This window comes from Zingiber officinale, chromosome 1A (assembly GCF_018446385.1).
Source record: "Zingiber officinale cultivar Zhangliang chromosome 1A, Zo_v1.1, whole genome shotgun sequence".
Taxonomy (NCBI): Eukaryota; Viridiplantae; Streptophyta; class Magnoliopsida; order Zingiberales; family Zingiberaceae; genus Zingiber; species Zingiber officinale.
In genome coordinates this window covers 101,544,018-101,568,090 of record NC_055987.1, presented here as the reverse complement: position 1 = coordinate 101,568,090, position 24,073 = coordinate 101,544,018, and the positions used below count along the sequence as shown (strand labels likewise).

Below are 24,073 nucleotides of genomic sequence, written 5' to 3'. Positions count from 1 at the left end.
CACTCTAACGTGAGGATAGTTTAAGCAATGATCTACCTTGAAAGAGGGTACTACTTGACTTGTTTCTTTAGATTTTTGACCTCAGTGCATGATTTTATTTTATTGATTTAGCAGTACTGATTTGCTTATCTTAACTCAACTCTAGATTAGTTCCTAAGTTTGATACTTTATTACTTATCCTTATATTTTGATCTATTTAATATCTATGCAGTCTCATTTGTTATTCAAGATTAGGTTGGTTATATATATGCATGATGTTACTAGACCATAGTCTAGTTATAAGTTTATGTTTGTGAATTTATATTATAGTATGGTTATATATTTAGGGTCATGGCTATAGGTTATTGATATCATATGTAGTATAATTGTATCCTTGTGTGAGGGTATATATGTTAGTGAGATTATACCTACCTACACTTGATGGAAATCACTTTCTAGCGGAGGGGTAGCATATCCCACTAGGCTATTCTCTTCGGATCAACATCTAGGACTACTTGATCTTGATCCCATTGTTTATTATGTGTATGATGATACCATAGAGTTCGAGGAGATATTATGAGTAGATGGCTAAGATCTCCTAGGATTGAGATTATTATTATTGTACTTGCTGTTGTGGTTGTAAAATACCAAAAAAAAAATGGTGAATAATGATAAGGGAATTTTTCGGAATTTTTAGAAATTTTTCAGGAATTTTTCGGAGCTCGTAGGGACGAGTTTACGAGGATGAAAACAGGGTCCGAGAAAGCCTGTTTAGGATACCTATTTAAGCGAGGAAAAGTTATATTTCTTTTCCTTTTTATTTTCTTTTCTTTTATTCTTTTTCCCCGTTTCTTTTTCCCCCGAATTCCCTAATCAACTCGCGAGCCTTTCTTCTTTCCCCCGTGATTCTGTGGTGTGCCAAAACTGCTCCGAGGCAGTTCCTTCCTCTCCTCCTCATCCATGCCAAGCCGCGCGCTGATCACTGGCCACAGGAATCCAGCGCCGTCGCCATGCCCTAGCGCCCCGCCGACGCCCTCTTCCTCTCCTCTGGCCGACGCGATGCCACTGCCCTTCTTTTCTTGCCCGTCACCGTTCATCCTAGCAAGCAGCCGGTGTCGAAGGGGGGGGGTTGTTCACAGCCGGTTGTTTCCAGCCCTAGCATTGATGCAGTCGGCAGATAGCTACCCACTTTCGTGCCCTAGCCATTCCCGACAGTGCATTCTCCCTCTCACGGCCTTCCTCCATTTCCCACTCGCTGTTCCCGGTGACCATCGAGACAGACGCCAAGCCGTGGGGCCGATTACCATCCGCTAGCCGCCGGTGACCTCTGCCACTACCCTTGGATGTCAACCTGTGCCTAGCCGGAACTTGGAGGTAAGTGTTTACCTAGGTTATTATTTGGGCTTAGATCTTCTTCTATGTTCACTATTCTTCCTCTATGTTACACCGTGCCCTAGGTCTTTTCCCTTGGCACTCTTCTGGTGTTAACTTTTTTTTCCCCTGATCAGATTTGCCCCTTTGTCTTTGCCACTGTTTGAGGTCACGGGATTGGAGAAGAAGATCAAGAAGGTTTTTCTAGGGTATTTGATTGGGTAGACAGCAGCTCCATCTTATTCCTGGTCTCTATATTGTATTGATTACTAATTAGGCATTCGATCCATGATAGGTACTTGATTTGGGGGCATTCGTTGGGTGCTCAGCAGGTATGGATGTTTTCTATGAAGCTGGAATCGTGAGCAGTGTTAACAAGAACTGTTATATTGAGGTAAGGTGTAAGGGAATTTGATACTATTGGTTAAGTGTGAATTGGGTTTATGTTTATGCGTTGATTAGCGTTTTACCTAATTTTAGGGTTAGAGGTTTTATTTAGCTATATATATGATTGTAGCTAAATAAAATATATTTCTATTCGTGACACAGGACTTTGACACGAGACGAGTATCTCGGAGTCAGGTATTGGACCTTTCTTTTATCGGAGGCGGTTACTTTTTACTTATTGTCTTTGATATGCTTAGTAATTAAATTAACAAGATGCATTAATTGTGTTTCTTACTTGTTTCGGTTAATCACTGCCCAATACATGCTACCTGTTGATTGATTGTTTGTTTACATCTTGTATGGATATGTACCTGATTCCACATGCTCATGGGTAGTGATATAACCATATTTTACCATGTCAGGACCTAGGTTTGATACCTTATAGGATCAGATACCTTGATATGATTCATTCGGTTTGGTGCACATTATGATATATCCAGAGATTGGTTTAGTATATTACCATGTTTAGTGACATGCACCATTCGCATGATTGCATGCTGAGTGATTGATTGCTCCTTTATTGTCGAGCACTTTGCCAGTTTCATCACTGTTCGGTGCTCCGTTGTGACGCTCATGGGTAGCGGGACACAGCGTGGTAGCACGTCAGTTTGGCTCTTCCGGTGCTCCGTTGGTCCGCTCATGGGTAGTGTGACGCAGCGTGTAGCACGTTAGAGATCCCTCCCCGTCACAGAGATGAGAGCATGATGCTCCCCCATTTATGATTTGGGGTAGGAGTATGTATGTACTCCGACAGCATCCCGTCCACTCGATCACTCATCAGGAGTAGTGTTGCAGAGTGCACGGTTGTCACAGCCCTACCCACTCGGTCCCACTGTTGTTGTGAGTCGGCTGACTGGCGTCAGGGGTGACCATGACATTGGCATCATATGCATGATGCATTTATTGTTTGTGTTTGTGTTTGTTGCACTTATATGCTGCACATTGCTTGGATACCTTGATTGACATGCATACTGGACTGTTTGTCCTTTTACCGGGTCCTGGTTAGTACAGATTCTCTCCTGTCTTCTTCGGTTTGTAGTTACCTTTATCTTTATCAGGAGACTGTACGCATGATTAGTGCTAGGTGTTATTTCTTTACTTTGCATATCAATTGTACCTGCTGAGTGTTGGACTCACCCCGCCTCCATTGTTGTTATTTTCAGGTTGATGCTGTCAGGAGGGAGTTCCAGTTGCTAGTCCCCTGCAGATCTCAAGCTATTTGCTATCGTTTGTATTGTTTTGATTCTCACTTGACTATATTTGGATTTGGATGTTGAATACTTAGATATTATATAATTTGTCTCGTTGATGGATTTGAATTTGATTTTTATTCTATTACATGCCTGTCTGGATGGCAGAAGAGGTGAGTTCGTCGGTTTTGAGCTTTACGAGTGTAGTTGAGTAGGGTGGTTTTTGAGTCAGAGTATTATTACTGCGTGGTTGTGTCAGCCAGAGGCTGAATATATATATAAACTGCGTGGTGATTGATTTTTATTATTGTTATGATTCCAGCCACCTGTGGCTGAGTATTTAGTGCTTGTAGAAAATTTTTGATTGTCCGCCGTACAGGGGAGATGCTGCCGAAATTTTCTCGGACAGGGACTCTTTTGGGGGCGTGACAATTTAGTGGTATCAGAGTACAGTTTTACGATCTTTTGTTTTCGTATTTAGGATGTTTGGGATAACCTGATACCAATTTATTTACTTGGTATCAGAGCGCCAAGTTTGGCGATACTTGTGGATTTTTGTATTATGGATTTTCGGGATTTATCTGATATCAATTTATTGGTATCAGAGCAGGTTATGGATACCTGCTTTTGGTGTTTTGGAGATTTATTGGATACCTGTTGTTAGTATTCTGGATATTTGGGTTAGCTAGGTTTGCGAGTCAAACTGGGCATTTTCGGATTTTCGATATGGTTATGTTTCGGATTTCCGTTTCGGATTTATTTGGATTTCCGGCGATGTTTCTCGTGCGGAGTTTGAGGTCAAAGGTTGGGGACATGACAGCGACGGAACATCTCCAGACAGCAAATAGGTATGATGTTTATTTTATGATAGTTATGACATGTATTAGCACTTTATCTTTAGTACCTGTCTGATTGCTGTAGCCCATATTACATGTGATGGGTTAGCCACTGATCTTGCTCGACTCTAATAGAGATCAAGGATTATAGTCTCTGGTGATTTTATATATCATACCATCAGTAGTTTCAGCTTCTGTTACAACTATTATGAGATAGAGGCACATATCAGCCTCTGCTATTGTTAGCTGGGTAATGGATGATACCTACATATTCCTGTGGACTTAGCCAGTAGAGTTTTTATACTCGTATATTTTGGATATTAGGGTATCCGATACGATGAAAATTGATTATTGGGGAGTTATCATGTTTGATCATTGTTGAGAAAGGTTTGAGGTTGATGGATATTATGAGATCAGATATTGTGATATGTTGATTTTTAATGATTTATGAGAGTAAATGTTATGTGGTTGTCTGATGATCTATTACAGGATATTTGTTTTGATGATCTATTAGTGTCAAATATTTTGATGTTCTATTATTTGGTGGACGTTGATGGTGACATAGTGAGTGTCATATATGATATTCACAGATTTGATGATTATAGTTGGTGATCAGATATAGATCGGGTGCTAGAGAGTTTACGGTTGAGTGTGCCGATGAATTTTAATAAATCTGGTTAGTTGTGATTAGTTAACAGGATGATGAAATTGATATTTGCTTCCTCTGATATTGGACTATGTGGATAAATAATGATTTGATGTTTGGAATATTAATTTGTTCTCATGGGGAGTAGAGACTTATTCATCTGATATTATGTGGGCTGATATTTTTGAGGATAAAAAAATGAGAGTGTCTTGATGTTCTTGAATTCTGACTTTATCTTTTGGGTCGTATACCTATATACATATGATTATTGTGAGTTTCTAGTAGATTATACCCGAGTGGTTAGACATACTGTCTGATTGTTTATTGGAGGTATTTGTCAATTAAAAACTATGTTGTGGAATGTGCACATATGTTTGAGTGTTTTATTGGATGTATCTTATTGATCTAATCTGAGTTGTGATATGTGCAGATGTGTTGGGTGTAATATTTGAGGTATCTTGTTCATTATATGATTGTTTTGAAAGTATACTTGTGTCGATTATGATTTGTTGGAGGTATCACGATGATTTATACCTATGTTGTGAGTATGTTTGGTGTTACTAATTGGAGGATTATGTAGATCATACATATGTTGTGTATGCATATGTGACAGATGTATAGTGGGTAGCATCATGATGATTCTACCTATATTGAATGTAGAATGCTGAGAGTCTACATTATGTTATTGATTGTATAACCCTGTCAACTAATTCTCCTATTAGTGGGTGACCAACCCACTAGGATGATGATAGAGTTGACTATGGATTTGATTTGTTTACTAGGTTGATTATACCTTTGGTTGCCTACAGTGATATGTGGTTGAGTGATCTTGTGCAGCCTCTAGTTAGATAGTTAGGTGCCTTGGACACTTATGGATTATTGTAGTAGAGTGTTACTCCTACATATTGAGGATTTCTTGTGGTAGAGCGTTGCTCCCACATATGTGGTATTTTCTGTGATGGAGCGTTGCTCTCACACTGGAGGATTTATGCTTAGATGATTTATATCGTTGGTGATCATATTTCAGACTTATTGTCGAGGATCTTATGGATTGGGAATGTCTGTGATACGGACATTATGTGTATTGGTTTTACCATTAGGGCTTGCGGAGCCTTAGATGTTTTCATGGGCTAGATGATTTGGGTATCCTTAGGATATTGGATCAGTATTCGTTATCGTTATTGATGACGTGGTGTTTTATTCCTGATTTGAGGTGTATCACGCACATCATCTTTGCATAGTTCTAGAGATGTTTCGATGGAAACGTCTAGATGTGAAGATCAGTAGTGCGTATTTTGTTTGTCTTCTGTGAGATGTTTGAGACACACGGTCACCAATAGGAGTATACCGTGGTTCCACAGGAGGACGAGGTTGTTACCGTTGGGAGTAGACGGAGTCTATAGAAGAGGCTCGCAACTTCCTTTGTTTGGCTCGATATTTCCGGAGATACGTTGAGGGTTTCTCTCGGATAGCTATGTCACTGACACGTTTGACCTGGAAAGGCGTGAAGTTCACTTGGATTAAGGATGACAAGACCAGCTTCTAGGAGTTAAAGCGGAGACTAGTGTCGGCTCCGATTTTGGTGTTACCTTCTGGAGAGGACGGATATGTCCTCTACACCGACGCATCTATTCAGGGTTGAGAGCTGTTCTGATGCAGCACGATATGGTAGTCTCCTATGCTTCTCGTCAATTTAAGGAACATGAGAAGAACTACCCTGTACATGATCTGGAGCAAGTCGTCATTATTTTTGCCATGAAGATTTGGCGATATTATTTATATGGCGTTACATTTGAGATTCTCACTGACCATAAGAGTCTCAAATATCTGTTTACTTGGAAGGAACTTAATCTCCGACAGAGGAGATGGATGGAGTTCCTGAAGGATTTTTGATAGTACCATTAGCTATCACCCGGGGAAAGCTAATGTGGTTGCCGATGCGCTTAGCAGGATGTCCGGAGGGACTTTAGCTTGCCACCGAGTTGTGGACACAGACTTGATTTAAGATTTCTCTGATTTGGGTCTTGAGGCGTAAGGACAGACAGAGCAGGGTACTCTGGTTACCATGGTTGCTCAGTCGTTGATCAGGACAAGGATACTAGAGCCATAGGCTGCTGATCAGTATTTGCAGTTTATTTATAGCCAGATAGCTTCCGGGCAGCAGACCGAGTTCACCCCAGACGAGGAGGGTGTTATACACTACCGAGGCAGATTTTGCGTGCTTCAGTCTCATCCGGTCTTACGGGAGCTACTTCAGGAGGCTCATCGCTCTCGATTTGCGATCCATCCAGGCGGGACCCGTATGTATCGAGACTTGAGACGTTCCTACTGGTGGAACGGTATGAAGAAGGACATCGCGGAATTTGTAACTAGATGTCTTGTCTGTCAGCAGGTAAAGGCCGAGCACCAGAGACCTGCTGGATTACTTAGCGGATTCCTATTCCTGAACGTAAGTGGGATCACATTACTATGGACTTTGTGGTAGGTTTGCCGAGGACACGACGAGGCCATGACGCGATTTGGGTAATTGTTGATTGATTAACCAAATCCGCGTACTCATTAGCGATCCGGAAGACTGATTTCCTGGATCGATTGGTAGATCTGTTTTGCCGGGAGATTATCAGACTACATGGTGTTCCGTTGAGTATCATCTCGGATAGAGATCCACGGTTCACGTCTTGTTCTGGCAGAGTCTGCAGCAGGCCTTGGGCACGCAGCTCTGTTTCGGTACAGCTGTCCATCCTCAGACAGATGGATAGTCAAAGCGGACCATTTTGACTCTAGAGGACTTGCTGAGATCGTGTGTATTGGATTTTTGAGGCAGTTGGAAGGACCATCTGCTATTGGTAGAGTTTGCCTACAACAACAGTTTACATTCGCCTGTCCCGATGACACCGTTTGAGGCGTTGTATGGTAGGCCTTGTCGGACACCCACCCTCTGGATGAGGTTGGGAAGGCCCAGTTGTTGGGACCTCATAGAGCCTAGCATGAGGCAAAGTTGGTCCGTACTTTTAGACAAAGGATGTCAAAGGCATAAGACTGCCAGAAGAGTTATGCTGACCCGAGTCGGAGACTCTTAGAGTTCTCCATTTGCGACCATGTATTTCTGCGAGTTTTACCCACGAAATGGGTGACGAGATTTGACCTCAGAGGTAAGCCAGCTCCGTGATACATTGGACTTTTCCAGATCTCGGAAAGGATTGGAGCTGTAGCTTACTGGTTGGCACTATCGCCGTCCTTGGCAGGCGTTCACGCCGTATTCCACGTATCTATGCAGAGGAGATACGTACCCGATCCGATACATGTGTTGATAGATAATCTCAGTTCCCTTCAGCTTGACATTACATATGAGGAGGTTCCGGTACGGATTCTCGACCGGAAGGAGCGTCAGTTGCGGAATAAGACTATCCGGCTGGTTAAAGTTGGATGACAGCATAATTCGGATGAGGAGGCTACTTGGGAGCTCGAGGATACTATCCGAGCTCGATACCCCCATCTTTTCACTTGAGGTATGTGATTTATTTACCGTTCAGCATTTATACTTTATATCTGTGGTTAGTACTTGCTGATGGTAGATAATGAAATTTGGGGACCAAATTTTTATTAGTGGGGGAGAATGTAAAATACCAAAAAAAAATGGCGAATAATGATAAGGGAATTTTTCGGAATTTTTAGAAATTTTTCAGGAATTTTTCGGAGCTCGTAGGGACGAGTTTACGAGGATGAAAACAGGGTCCGAGAAAGCCTGTTTAGGATACCTATTTAAGCGAGGAAAAGTTATATTTCTTTTCTTTTATTCTTTTTCCCCGTTTCTTTTTCCCCCGAATTCCCTAATCAACTCGCGAGCCTTTCTTCTTTCCCCCGTGATTCTGTGCTGTGCCAAAACTGCTCCGAGGCAGTTCCTTCCTCTCCTCCTCATCCATGCCAAGCCGCGCGCCGATCACTGGCCACAGGAATCCAGCGCCGTCGCCATGCCCTAGCGCCCCGCCGACGCCCTCTTCCTCTCCTCTGGCCGACGCGATGCCACTGCCCTTCTTTTCTTGCCCGTCACCGTTCATCCTAGCAAGCAGCCGGTGTCGAAGGGGGGGGGGGGGTTGTTCACAGCCGGTTGTTTCCAGCCCTAGCATTGACGCAGTCGGCAGATAGCTACCCACTTTCGTGCCCTAGCCATTCCCGACAGTGCATTCTCCCTCTCACGGCCTTCCTCCATTTCCCACTCGCTGTTCCCGGTGACCATCGAGACAGACGCCAAGCCGTGGGGTCGATTACCATCCGCTAGCCGCCGGTGACCTCTGCCACTACCCTTGGATGTCAACCTGTGCCTAGCCGGAACTTGGAGGTAAGTGTTTACCTAGGTTATTATTTGGGCTTAGATCTTCTTCTATGTTCACTATTCTTCCTCTATGTTACACCGTGCCCTAGGTCTTTTCCCTTGGCACTCTTCTGGTGTTAACTTTTTTTTCCCCTGATCAGATTTGCCCCTTTGTCTTTGCCACTGTTTGAGGTCACGGGATTGGAGAAGAAGATCAAGAAGGTTTTGCTAGGGTATTTGATTGGGTAGACAGCAGCTCCGTCTTATTCCTGGTCTCTATATTGTATTGATTACTAATTAGGCATTCGATCCATGCTAGGTACTTGATTTGGGGGCATTCGTTGGGTGCTCAGCAGGTATGGATGTTTTCTATGAAGCTGGAATCGTGAGCAGTGTTAACAAGAACTGTTATATTGAGGTAAGGTGTAAGGGAATTTGATACTATTGGTTAAGTGTGAATTGGGTTTATGTTTATGCGTTGATTAGCGTTTTACCTAATTTTAGGGTTAGAGGTTTTATTTAGCTATATATATGATTGTAGCTAAATAAAATATATTTCTATTCGTGACACAGGACTTTGACACGAGACGAGTATCTCGGAGTCGGTATTGGACCTTTCTTTTATCGGAGGCGGGTACTTTTGACTTATTGTCTTTGATATGCTTAGTAATTAAATTAACAAGATGCATTAATTGTGTTTCTTACTTGTTTCGGTTAATCACTGCCCAATACATGCTACCTGTTGATTGATTGTTTGTTTACATCTTGTATGGATATGTACCTGATTCCACATGCTCATGGGTAGTGATATAACCATATTTTACCATGTCAGGACCTAGGTTTGATACCTTATAGGATCAGATACCTTGATATGATTCATTCGGTTTTGTGCACATTATGATATATCCAGAGATTGGTTTAGTATATTACCATGTTTAGTGACATGCACCATTCGCATGATTGCATGCTGAGTGATTGATTGCTCCTTTATTGTCGAGCACTTTGCCAGTTTCATCACTGTTCGGTGCTCCGTTGTGACGCTCATGGGTAGCGGGACACAGCGTGGTAGCACGTCAGTTTGACTCTTCCGGTGCTCCGTTGGTCCGCTCATGGGTAGTGTGACGCAGCGTGTAGCACGTTAGAGATCCCTCCCCGTCACAGCGTACCGGGAGTTGAGAGCATTGCGCTCCCCCATTTATGATTTGGGGTAGGAGTACGTATGTACTCCGACAGCATCCCGTCCACTCGATCACTCATCAGGAGTAGTGTTGCAGAGTGCACGGTTGTCACAGCCCTACCCACTCGGTCCCACTGTTGATGTGAGTCGGCTGACTGGCGTCAGGGGTGACCATGACATTGGCATCATATGCATGATGCATTTATTATTTGTATTTGTGTTTGTTGCACTTATATACTGCACATTGCTTGGATACCTTGATTGACATGCATACAGGTCTTCTATACCTTTCGGACTGTTTGTCCTTTTACCGGGTCCTGGTTAGTACAGATTCTCTCCTGTCTTCTTCGGTTTGTAGTTACCTTTATCTTTATCAGGAGACTGTACGCATGATTAGTGCTAGGTGTTATTTCTTTACTTTGCATATCAATTGTACCTGCTGAGTGTTGGACTCACCCCGCCTCCATTGTTGTTATTTTCAGGTTGATGCTGTCAGGAGGGAGTTCCAGTTGCTAGTCCCCTGCAGATCTCCAGCTATTTGCTATCGTTTGTATTGTTTTGATTCTCACTTGACTATATTTGGATTTGGATGTTGAATACTTAGATATTATATAATTTGTCTCGTTGATGGATTTGAATTTGATTTTTATTCTACTACATGCCTGTCTGGATGGCAGAAGAGGTGAGTTCGTCGGTTTTGAGCTTTACGAGTGTAGTTGAGTAGGGTGGTTTTTGAGTCAGAGTATTATTACTGCGTGGTTGTGTCAGCCAGAGGCTGAATATATATATAAACTGCGTGGTGATTGATTTTTATTATTGTTATGATTCCAGCCGCCTGTGGCTGAGTATTTAGTGCTTGTAGAAAATTTTTGATTGTCCGCCGTACAGGGGAGATACTGCCGAAATTTTCTCGGACAGGGACTCTTCTGGGGGCGTGATAGTGGTACTTAGACACATGTTATGAGACTTGTTACTTAATGCATGTCTATGCATTTGAACTGTTTATTAGATCAGATAGTGATCTTGAGCTATCACATGTAAACCATAGCGAATAACTGAATATCCTACATGACCCCTTGCTGGTTATTTGGGCTAGTGACTATATACTAGTGAGATCATACCATAAGGTAACTAGCAAAACTTACTTTTGGAGGTGACCGTCACTGCTTACGTATCATTTTGACTAGTACACGTATACATTCTATCTGCCCACGAGACCATCCATGGCAAAGTATTCTCCCGTAGACAGTGACTACTTACATACTCTATTTGTCTATAGAACCATTCATGGTAGAACATTCTCCCGTAGACAGTAATTGCTTATATACCCTGACTACCCACAGGACCATCCACGCTAGAGCATTATCCTGTAGTCAGTGGTTGAGGAGCTAGATAGTTATCTCATCCTGTCTGCCCATGAGACCATCCGTGGTAGAGCATTATCCTGTGGATAATGACTATTTATATATCTTAACCGCCCACGAGACCCATGCATGGTAGCTAGTGCTTGCTATATGTTTGATATATGTTAGTTGTCAGTTTGTTTGTGTAGGATCTGCATGTACTCCTGATTTATTCATCTTACCTGGTTGAACATATTAGTAGATGGTTATGTAGTTGTTTATGTTTCGATAGTAGTTGCTTATATTGACTCTTTTACTTTTGTAGTAAGTATTTCACCAGAGACTGCATCCTTTAATCTCCTTATATAAATATCATGCACTATCTTCTTATATCTACTAAGTATTTTATACTCACTACCCCTTGCTTCCGTTTATTTTCAAGTTAGCAGTTAGAAGATGTGTGTGTCGCTCAGAAGTCCTAGCTGTCAATCCCACATCACACTTAAGATCGTGCTTTCCCCGCTGTGTCTTATTGTTTGTATTTACACTTTGTTTTATTCTTGGATTTTAGCTTATGGTGCCTTGTTATTCAGATTTTTACCTATTGTGTAAGTCATATTGGTACCCTATGTTTTATATGTTGTGAGGTGATTGTGTAAATCCCTCTTTTTAATTGGTGGTTATGTTTTTATCTTCCGCTGTATATTTCTTCTTGATCTGTGGACTTATATCATGTTAATCATACATTGTCACTTAGGGGTACCGTTCATTCTATCGAACAAATATACCTCTAGGGAGTGACAGTCATAGTCCGAGCGTCCAAAGAAGGATAAACTTTTAGGTATAAAGTTTTGTCGATGAGTCATCATGTCAACACTTCAGGCATCCGGGGGTGGTCCAGGTGCCCAGAGATGGCCTATAAAAAAGGACTTCAACCAGAAACTCTAGAAGATAATTCGCTACAACTTTCATTCTTACGCACTGCTTCGAAAAGGCTCCAATGATACTAAAGGCCTACTCCTACAACCTACGATCAAGGTTCTACTTTTTATTGTTGTCGGTATACTTTTACATACTTAAACTCTATGATATCTTTGATCTTATAATGATTGCCCAACGAGAATACTCATGGAGTACGATCCTTGGAGTAGGAGTCACCGAAGGTGTCGAACCAAGTAAAAATACTTGTGTTAGCGATTGTTCTTCTTTCCTTAATTTATTTTGCACTGCATATTCTCATGAATCTAGAAAAAGAGACCAATCCTATTAACCCCTCCCCCCTCTTCTCCTCCTCTAGTGTCTTATCATGGATCTAGGGTCCTGATAATGATAAATCAATAATATGTTTTGATGTTTCAAAGAAAATGGAGCTCTTTAAGAATCATATAATCCACTAACTAAACAAATAACACAATAGATAGTGCAATTAATAATAATAATAATAATAATATTATTATTATTATTATTATTAAGGTGTTAGTGCAATCATCCTCAGGTCAAGGTTGACTAGTTTGACTAAGTTTGAGTTGGTATAGGCTTGAGTTTTGATATTTGATAACGTATGAGTGAAAAGTCTATCAAGTGACTAGTCCTAACTGGAGGTTAGATAAGAGAAGTCTAATGAGAAGGTTGGCAAGAGGAAAATCCAAGTAGGTCTAGGAGGACAGGATACTTGGTGAGAAAGTCCAAGTAGATCAAAAGTTGACCAGACACTTGGTGATCGAAAATCTAATGAAAAGTTGGCACGAGATGGAAAGTTCAAGTGGGTCAAAGATTGATCGGACACTTGGTAAAAAAGGTCTGGCAGGTCAAGGTTGATCGAATGTTGGACAAAGGAATCTTAAACTCAAATTCTAGATGTTAGTGTTGGTCAATCAATTGGCCCAAAGCAATCAATTACTGTAATTGATTGAAAGCATTTCGCGAGAGCACAGAAGGTGTCAAAATCGATTGGGCAATCAATTCTAACAATGCTAATCGATTAGTGCAATCAATTGGGCAGTGTGTCTCTCATGAATAGAAAATTTTTGAATCAATTGAGGCAATCAATTCAGGCTTCACCAATTAATTAGGGTCTTTTTCACGAGAGAACAGAAAGTACAAGAATTGATTGGGCAATTGATTAGGCAACTTTTTCTCTCACGAATAGAAGCATCGAAATCGATTGACTTGATCAATTAGAAGTTGGTAATCGATTGGTATGACTCACCAATCAATTAGACATACAAAAAAGAATCATTTTGTAAGTTTTAAACTATCGATCTGGTATGAAAATTGATTGGGGGTAAGACCAATCAATTATGAAGTATAAATCAACCCTTGAAAAGGGGTTTTCGTGAAGGTTTGAAGCACATAAATCTAACACCAGTTCTTGCGAGTTGGGGAGAAAAGTTTGATGCATTTCCAACTACCAAGAGGCATTTCCTAGCAACAAGAGATCAAGTATCACCCTTGGATGAGGATTCCTGAGTTTGAGTAGTAAATTTAGGGACCAAACTTTTATTAGTGTGGAAGAATATAAGATACGATAAATAGTAAGTGTTATTAAAGAAATAACTTTATTGGATTTTTTAGAAATTTTTAGAGATTTAAACGGAATCTGTATGATACTCTTTAAGGGGATGGATATATTGGGCTAGGAAAAAGCATATTTGGATTACCTATTTAAGTTGGGAGTTGATTGATGAAATTCATATAGGGTTAAAATAAATTAACCTAATGTTATATGTTATAAGTGTTGGGGCAATTTCCCTAGGTCAAGGTTGACCAGTTTGACTAAGCTTGAGTTGAGTCAAGCTTGAGTCAGGATTTGAGTTTTGATGTTTGACAATATAAGGAGATTGCTGGAGCAATCGTCCGGTTATGGAGATGGTCAAAGAGTTGACTAGGTTGATGAGAATACAAATCAAATATGTCAAGATTAATAGGAGACTTGACTGACAAAGTCCTAATTGGACCCCGTTGCTATGTAGTTAGTCAGCTACTACATAAACTCTCCACTCGGTCTTTGAATTCAATTCTTGAACTGATTAATTTTAGAGGTGGTTGATTAGACCTTATAGAAAATTTTCATCGATCAACAGAATAAATCGAGAAATACTTATAGAGGTTCATCCAAACAATTAGCATTTTTAGAGTTATTATGTCATTAGAAAAAAAAATTCTACAATACTCCACACAACTGTTAAAAAGGTATAATCACTATATATATATATATATATATATATATATATATATATATATATATATATATATATATATATATATATATATATATATATCATTATTGATCAATAGGGTAAATTAAAAAACGTTTATAAATATTTATCCAAATGATTAGTATTCTTAGAGTTATTATTCTATTATAAAAAAATTCCTATAATACGCTACCGTTAAAATTAGAAGGATATTTGATTAACTGTTTAAAAGATATAACCACTATATATCATTATCCTGGAGCCACACTTGGTTGTTCTTTTGAGCAAAAAAAGATGGAATCGTCACCCCAGCGGTCCCCTGAGCCCGGCTCCATAAGATTTCAGAGGGAGTAAATCACGGTTAAGCTGAACGGATAAGTGGACTGGGGTCGGGGTGTCAGGAATTTTAGGCCAGCAGATCAAGATTTTATTCTTGTGTGCAACTGGCGACCTTCGACCCTGCGACCATTTGAGCAAACTCCAGGCCACTTACCAGCTGATCCAGCCCGTGGGGGCCACACTTGGTTGTTCTTTGATTGGACGACTAATATTCCAGTGAAAATGAAAACTTTTCCACTTGACATTTATTAACCAATGAGGTCAAAGATTGAGAGTTTGAGACAGGACGACCTATGTTTTTGTAATTAAACGAATTGAATAAATTGGAGATCTAGCGCAAACAAACTATTAGTTCGCCTTCATGATACACCATCAGAGCACATCTTACCAGCACATAACCTGGGGAGTGTAATCATCCAGTGCACATCTTATTAGCATGCACGAATGTAAACCTTTACCGAGATTGAGTAGATCATCATCGTTATAACTCTCAATTGGTCTTAAAGCAGCTTAATACTTCTAGCTAAACCAGTTGTGAGATGACGTCGAGAAATTAAGCAACAGAATGGAAGTATTCATGTAAACGCCCAAGTAAAAGGAAATTAATATACTGGCTTTGAAGTCGATGCGTGGATCAATGGTGAAGCAATGTGTTGTCAAGGTGGAGATTATTGATTTTGGCCACACATTAAGACTTATAGAGAAACGGTCTTCCACAAAGATTTAACACAAGCGCAAATGTTCAAACTATTGATGCAGATGCAATACAAATCATACCTACTACCTCTGCGAAGATGACAGCCGTAGGTCGGCAAAACTGAAAGTGGTCGGGAGGCCACCGGAGATAGCACACCTCCCAGAGGTATGCCTTCTGATCGGAGGCTCCTGGGCATTCGAACGGCACAAGAAAGCGCGGCGGCTACAGACGAAGGCGGAGGGAGGAGGGAGCTATCTCAAATGGAAATTCAAGATTTACTCGTACCGCCACCCAAAATTCTGTTAAAGACCCATTTAAGATCCATGCCGACCCATCTGGCCCAACTATTCAGCTCATCATAAAAAAAATATTGAAGAGGAAAGGAAAGGAATTTATCCTCCATCTATATCACACACGTCTGGAAGAGAAGAATATTAATTTTATGTTATTTCTTGCTATGGCTTCCTAGATTCTCTACACACTCGATCGCAATAGACTTATTGATCACCTATGCAACCAACCTCTATGGACATCTAGGTTGATTTCCAGGTATTTACGATTCTAACCTCAATTACAATATATTTGTAGGAATTTTTCTTCTAAATAGGGGTATAATCAAAGAATGCTAGGCTTCTGACTGACTGTCACGTGCACTTTTCGATTTATCTTAATAGTCGATGAAAAACTTTTATAAAACTCAATTCATCATCTCAGATTTATTGTTACCCAATCTGATTAAATATTTTTTCTGAGGCTCATTGACAACTATGGGAGCTTTATTCCCATATTGATTAAATTCCTGTGGTTCGCTGATCACGTGAATACGGCTATATTTCCTCCATCTTGCCAAATGCTAGATCCCTTACATTAAACTAGTATAAATCTCGGATAGAAAACAACTTTTTCTCTAACAGAATATAAAAGAAAATGGTTAATAAAAAATAATATTCTTTCTCAATTTCATAAGAGAATTTGAGAACATGCAATAGGATGGACAATAATTGATTTAGTATCTAATTTTTTTAAAGAGTCCAAAGTCAACTAAAATCCATTTATTTCAGGTAAACATTTTTTTAAAAAATGCGTTTTTTTCACATTTTTAAACAGTAGTTTATATATAAGCCCACCAAAAAGTTTAATATTGTTTTTTTAATACCACTTGAATAATCCAATTTTTTTATGTTTTTACAAAAAATTATAAATGGGGTTTTTAATAAACAAATTGAGTTGTTTGAAAAAGAAAAAACGAACTTTAAATAATAAGATGTTTTTATCATTTTTATGATAAAAACACTCAAAGAATAGATTCCTTGGCAAAAAAAAAAAAAAAATGATATAGATTTAATAAAACTTTTTAAAAACATATCCTCAAACAAACATGCGAGGCTCCTTGCTTTAAAAAAAAAAGAAAAAAGAAAAAGGGAGAAGAAATGAGTAGTGCTAGTGATTTATCTTTAATAAGTGCACCTTTAAGTAATTTGACTGTCGTGTATCTTTTGTATAAAGATTGTGCGAAGACCGGCAAAAAGAAAATTAAGTGAAAATGTTTGAGCACCAATAAAGTGGTCGACACCAATAAAGTGGTCGTCAATGTCATACCAAAGTATGGTATTTTTCATTGCCTATAAAATCTGTATCAATCTTTCAATTTTTTTAAAAAAATTATAGTATAAAAGAACAAAAGAAATGACTTAGATATAAAAGTTTCATGATTAATTGAACCATTATTAATAATTCATTATACATTATCTTTTTTTTTTTTGAAATCACGACTCTTCTCTCCTTTATTTAGGTGAAAATAATAATTTTTATATACATTATAGTAAAATATGATAGTCCTCACTCTAAGAGTCACTTCAAAATTGATCCATATAATTTAGAAGAGAAGTAAATTATGGAGAATTTCGTCCATTATAACGAGTGAGCATGCAGTGAGATATTGCACATATGCTGAGCATCAATCCTGCAACCAATTATAGTAATATTATGTGTAAATACTAATTGTATCAACTCAAGAGTAACTTTTATATACATGATCATGTCAAGAGTGTTATATCCAAAATATGCACTCAAAATCATATTATATAAATAAATTTATTTATCAAATTGATGCGTACATCCTTTTATATTTTGCTATTATTAATACACCTAAAGATATTAATTAGTTACATTTTTTCCATATCATCTCTAATTATTCATTAATAATATAAATATTATTTTATACATTTGTAATTTAATCTAAAAAAGAATTCACATATTTCTATAATGGTATGATATTGTCCACTTTGAGCCTCATGAATTTATTTTTGGGTTCTACTCAAAAGATCTCATACCAATCGAGATATCTTCCATCTTATAAACTCATGATTTTTTTATGTATTTCCAATGCTGAATTTTGATTGAATTTTCAACAATCCTCCCCCAAATGAAATATCACTATTATTCACATGATCCGTGTCTCCCCTCAATCATCCGGTTACCCTTGATTTACTTTAAACCTCTCTTTAAGCATCTGGTCATTATTGACCTGCCCCGAGCCTCCTCTTAAGCATTCAATCAATAGAGATCATTCCTCTCTTCTAAGACTTTTTCACCACCTATGATTCACTCTCCCAAGATTTCTACCAAGCATTCAGTCACCCTTGACCAACTTGGACTTTTCACCACTTAGGGTTCACTCTCCCAGAATTTTCGTTAAGCATTCAGCCGCCCTTGACCTACTTAAATTTTCACTTAGAGTTCACTCCTCTGAGAGTCTCTATCTACTTCGTTCAAGGTTACTATTCCACCCACATAGGTTGATTTGAACCACAACCTTGATACCACTTGTTAAGATCAAAAGAGTTTACGCATTTCCATAATAATATGATAATTTTCACTTTAGACTTTAGACTTTAGACTTTAGACCTCATGGATTTATTTTTGGGTTCTACCTAAAAGGTTCATACCAATGGAAATATCTTTCATCTTATAAACTTATGATTTTTTCCATGTATTTTTAATATGAGACTTTGATTGTGTTCCCAACAAATCATATGTATACATACATGACAAATATTCTCTCCTTTAAATATATATTTTTATTATAGGTGTTTCATAATTCATACGCACGGTCATATCTATTACGAGGAAAAAAGTCTTTTGACTTAGGTCCATTTTATTGGGGGCCCATAATTTTGAAAAAAAAAAAATTATTATATAGTTGTAGGATCGAAAGAGTGCGATAGGCAATAGAGGGGGGGAGGTGAATATCGTACTTTTACAAATACACTACAACAAAATCCCTCATAGACATCAGTGGAACAACAACGGTTTTAGGCTAAAACCGATGTCTTTGAGTATTTTATACTGGTTTTTCTAAAAATCGGTGTCTATGAGCGCAAATTTTAGCTCATAGACATCGGTTTTTTAGGCGATGTCTATGAGCGCCCTTTTTTTCGTTAATAGACACCGATTTTAACATCGGTTTTTAAAATCCGATGTTAATAAACCCAAATAAAATATTTTAATTTTCCCCACAAGCCAAAATCTGCACACTGTGAATTCCCTCCAAACCTAAATCTTTATCCCGCCCCTTCCTCCGCGCGACCATCTCTCTCGCGTAAACCTAAACCTAAAACCTCCAACCATCCGACCATCTCTCTCAGCCTAAACCTAAACCTCCGACCATCTCTCTCAACCTTATCTCCCTCTTCCCCCTTCCTAGATCCTCTCCCGATCAGGATCAAGACACGAGGTGGTTCACTCTAGCCCCCTGTTGTCGTGGGCGATGATGGCGCCACACAAGCCCTTGTTCTTCAGGTTCTGCTTTCACGATTGCGCCTTCTTGGGCCACCTGTACGACCCTTGCTTCGTCCAGTGGTATAACTTCGACTTCCCCCGCTTAGAAAAGAGCATCTGGCGCACGTCCTCCTCCGGTGTCCTGGTTTGCTTGATGAACACCAATGACGGAGATCGCTTATTGGTCGGCAATCCCATCAAGAGAGACTGGAAGTTGCTTCCTCGAGTCCCCGGCGGCTCCTCCCCACAGTTCAACGCGCTCGCCTTGTCGTTCGACCGCCTCACGCGCGACTACACCGTGGTCTCCTCGTGTGGGTCCCTTTCTGAAGAAGCATCTCATCTCTCTCCCTGTTTCCGCTCGCTCGCTCGCTCTCCTGGCGAGATCTCTCCAGCCTCCTTTCTCTTCTCCGATATCCAGCAATGGATCTGGTGGCCCCAATCGCCGTACTCCTCGTCGCCGCGGAGGTGACCTTGGGGACGGAGGCCTCGATCCACGCCTACGACCTCGAGCCCTTCAGGGAGGTAGGGAACGCGCTCCTCCTCTCCGGCGGCAGCGAGGGCATCGTCGCGTCCCGCCTCGACGCCCTTGGTCCCCTACGGATCGGAGATGGTCGGGCTTACATCAAGTAACTACTTTATTTCTTTATTCTTCAGCTGCTTCATGACTTGGTTTTTTCTCGTGGTTGAATTGCATTGTGAGGATCCGGCTGCAAATTCCATTTTTAGACGTGATTTTAATGAAACCGGTCATTTTTAGCTCCTAGCACGTTTCCTTCCTTTTGTATTGGGTATTTGTCGCCATAAGTTATTGTGGATCTTCTGTGATCTATCAGAAGTTAGGGTTCATAGATTTTTGTAGATTGAAAGCGGTTGGGATTGCAAGATACCAGTTTGACTGGAGTTTACTTAGCTTTTAGTGCTGCTCACTTTTGCATTGTTTCATTATTGGGATAGTTCACCACCTGCAGAGACCTATGTCATGCTGTTAGAGAGATTTTGAAAGGCTAATTCACTTTCGTAGCTTGTTTTGTTTAATTCTAGATGGATCAATCACTAACTTGTGCTATAGATAGAGATCAAACTATCGTTTTGCTTATGAATTTTACATATTTATAATATACTTCAACAGATATTATATTTAATTAGAGGAATGAACAACTCTCTTTTATATCAACAATACTTATGGGCTTGTCTGTGTGTTTGCTCATATTGGATTCCTGTAAGATCCTTTCCTCAAGAATAGCAGGGTTATCAGACACAGACTTTGAAGGTGCAATTTGAAACTCAGGCTTCTGAACCATCCTCCCTTGTTTATAGCATTTTTCATCAGCGATACCATCATGTTGAACAGGTCCTACATGAAGGACAGGATTGAAGGCAAATTCATGCTGGTCAGTATAGCCCAATTAGTTGAAATATGGATATCCTGAGAAAATTTAACAGTCTCTGATCCATGTGGAATGGAGGCAGATTCCAATTTATTAGCTTGACTAGGTGTACTAACCAATTGTTTATTTTTTTCAAACTGCATGAAATCATCTTTGATAGTTTCATTACTTTGGCATGGTGGTTTTGCAGATAATAAAGACTTCTCAGAATGTGAGACCATCTCTCCCTCAATCATGTTATCAACTCTTTCAGCAATGGATTCTTGAGCTGCAAGCAAGCACGCATGATTTATTAAATATTGAGAGCCAGGGGAAATCATCAGATTTAGATAATCAGTTCAGGAACTCTAACTGCTCCCTGGGATGACTTGCAGATTGGTAACCTTGGAAAGGATGTGAAGGTTGATTATTGAAACCTACATCAAATGCATCAGCTTCATCAGCAATGTTTCTAGCTTCCAAACCCCCACGACAGTAGTGGTCATCTTCATTTAGGTCAGAATTGTGACCAGCATTCATAGAGTTCACTGATGATACTTGCGTAGCATCTAATTGCTTCCCTATGTTTGTTACAGGAAGTGTTAAATTCTCTTTTTCAGAAACGACATGCATACTTACTGCATGGATATGACTCAAAAAGGAAGCATCATGCTGCTGCATGGTTGAACGAGGTTCATGAATGTGGGAGCTGATATGCTCATCCTCCATTTTTTTATATGAGAAACTATCAGCTACTAAATTCTTAAAAGTGAAGCTAGATAGAAGATATAGCTAGATTGAATTTTTATCTTCTTTGAATTTTTATATATGACTTGCGTGTCTAACAGGGCTGGATAGAAGATATCATGTGTGAACAATTTGAATACCACTGCTTTATATGTTAATAAATTTGAAGAAATATAACCACGGCTGTCTATACATAGTATAATCTCATCATGGTCTAAGGCCTTCATCAAAAAATGGTTCAGCATCAAAATCAAAGGTCAAGAGAGCCATGTCGACGAGATTGATAGCAAAGGTATGCCTGGTTTCTTCTTCTTGTTCAATTCCAGAAACCCTAGTCGACGAGAATAAAGTGCACTTGTTTGCCTGCTTTTCTCCCTAGTCGTCTTCATCTTGTCGACAAGATGATTTATTTGTCTGTTTGCTGGAGAAAATGATACAACAGTTAGAGGAGTCTGATGTAGCTTGTTGGCACTTGTTTGCCTGCTTTTCTCTCATCTTTTTTCTATTCCTAGCTTTCAAAGCATTTGTCTATCTTAGACTTGTTTGTTTGACAGAATCAATATGATTTTCTTCCTTTATAAAGAACCAAGGACAATAAAAATTGTCACAAACAATTTGGTGAGGAGATCATGGCCTCTGTGAAAGCATGTGCTCCATACTTCTATATGATTGTGTCCCAGTTCGCGTATGCTGGATCCAGCATCCTCGGCAAGCTTGCATTAGGACAAGGACTAAGTGCACTTGTCTTCGTAGTGTACAGGCACCTTATTGCCATGCTCATCTTGGCTCCTCTTGCTTATGTGCTCGAAAGGTTCAAGGAGCATGTCTCATTAGAATTGTTGAGAATAAGATATATGACTACAAATTGAATGTTTTTAAACTCATCTCATGGTTGTAGGAATCGAAGACCCAGCTTCTCATTTGGTGTCATGCTAAAAATATTCATTCTTGCTATGTTGGGTATAACAATTCAGCAAAATGTATACTACGTTGGACTCCATCTCATTTCTCCAACTGTTGCCAGTGCCTTGGGCAATGTCATTCCTGCTTTTACTTTCTTATTGGCAATTGTACTGAGGTTGATTCAGATATTAATTCCAAGTAATTTTACAGTGAATTTAGTTCATTCAAATATCATTCTATATTTGGTCTTTTTTTGCTCAGGATGGAAAAGCTCAACTTGAAGACTGTAAGAGGGAGGGCCAAGCTTGCAGGGGCCATCTTCTGCATCACTGGTTCCCTGATCTTCACATTTTGGAAAGGTCATTTTGTTGGGGGCCTTTGTTACTTCACCTATGATCCAACTTCATTTCGAAAGTCCTGAGAAAGGCGATGCCTGGCTTAAAGGCTCTGCTCTTATGCTATTCGGCTATTTTGCATGCAGTGTATCACTTGTTCTTCAGGTATTGCGTCAATGGTGTCCCTTGTGTTGTCACATGTATCGCTTTTGATGTAAAAAGAATGTTTGGGTATTTTATGGATATTGTTGTAAGAAGATTATTTATATAATTTGTGAATATTTGTGTATTTTATGGATATTATTGAATGAAGAATATTTGTACAATTTGTGAATATTTGTGTATTTTTTTTGTTATTGTCGGTTTTAAAATCAAATCTGTGCTGTTAAAATATATACATATTACATCGGTTTTCCACCGATGTAAAACCGGTGTTATAAAGTAATATTACATCGGTTTTACACCGTTGATGAAACGGTGTCGTTAAGTGATACTACACCGGTTAATAACCGATTCGAAGACCGGTGTCGTTAAGTGATACTACACCGGTTTTTACCCGATGTCTAAAATGGCAGACTTTTAACATCGGCTTCATAGACATCGGTCGAAAATCAAATAGACACCGGTGGAAAACCGATGTCTATGAGCGATTTTGTTGTAGTGATAATTCTTTTACTTGTTAAAATTAAAGTCACGCAGTGGAAAATAGAAAACACAATCTAGTTACTTGGTTCGAAACCTAGGTCGACTCCTACTCCAAGCCACGGATCCTTGATCGCACCGATGAGCAATCCACTAAAACTCTTCTTTCTAAAAACCTCGGAAAGAAGTAGTGCGTACAAATGAGTAAGATAGTAACAACATGCTATATTACTAATAAATAAGTACAATTACAAGCTAGTAAAATTATACCGACTTAAGAATGAATATGCAGCTTGTTGGAGCTTCGTTAGCGTTGTTGGAGCGCAGAGCAGCAGTCTAAGAGTTCTGAGTTGATGTTGAAGCTCCACCCCTAGGGCTTCTTTTATATGCTGCTCCGGGCGCCTGGATCCCTTCCGGGTGCCCTGGTGTGACGTGACAAGTCTAATCAGTGAACTTCATGTGGCGATGACTCAATTTGGATAAAATTCGCCTCCGGGCGCCCGGATCCCTTCCGGGCGATCGGATCCCTTCTGGGCGCTCGGATCCCCTCCGGGCGCCCGGACCCCTCTTCTCCAGAAAGTCCTTCTCCTGCAAGAAAAGGTTAGTCCGAGGCAAATATACCCTGCAACATACATTGTTATCACAGTTTTAAGCAAATTGAGTATGAATTTAGCAAAACAGAGTATGACTTAGATTCCGCCTTTCCAAGACCGGAATCTAGTCACGATCTCGACTTAGATATCCGAAATGGATCTAAGCCGGATC

The 24,073-nt window shown here is 39.7% G+C and overlaps 1 protein-coding gene and 1 long non-coding RNA gene across 2 annotated transcripts; both read left to right on the top strand.

Moving 5' to 3' along the window:
* Positions 1-1,557: 1,557 nt before the first annotated feature.
* LOC122007886 lies at positions 1,558-1,984 on the top strand. Its single transcript, XR_006119147.1, has 3 exons — positions 1,558-1,571; positions 1,646-1,744; positions 1,900-1,984. It is a non-coding gene; the product is annotated as an uncharacterized LOC122007886 (long non-coding RNA).
* A 20,178-nt stretch (positions 1,985-22,162) lies between these two features.
* On the top strand, positions 22,163-22,889 carry LOC122007877 (WAT1-related protein At2g40900-like). Its single transcript, XM_042563410.1, has 2 exons — positions 22,163-22,506; positions 22,593-22,889. Exons 1-2 carry the CDS (start codon positions 22,298-22,300, stop codon positions 22,750-22,752), a joined length of 369 nt encoding a protein of 122 aa, XP_042419344.1. The 5' UTR covers positions 22,163-22,297; the 3' UTR covers positions 22,753-22,889.
* The last annotated feature ends 1,184 nt before the right edge of the window (positions 22,890-24,073 follow it).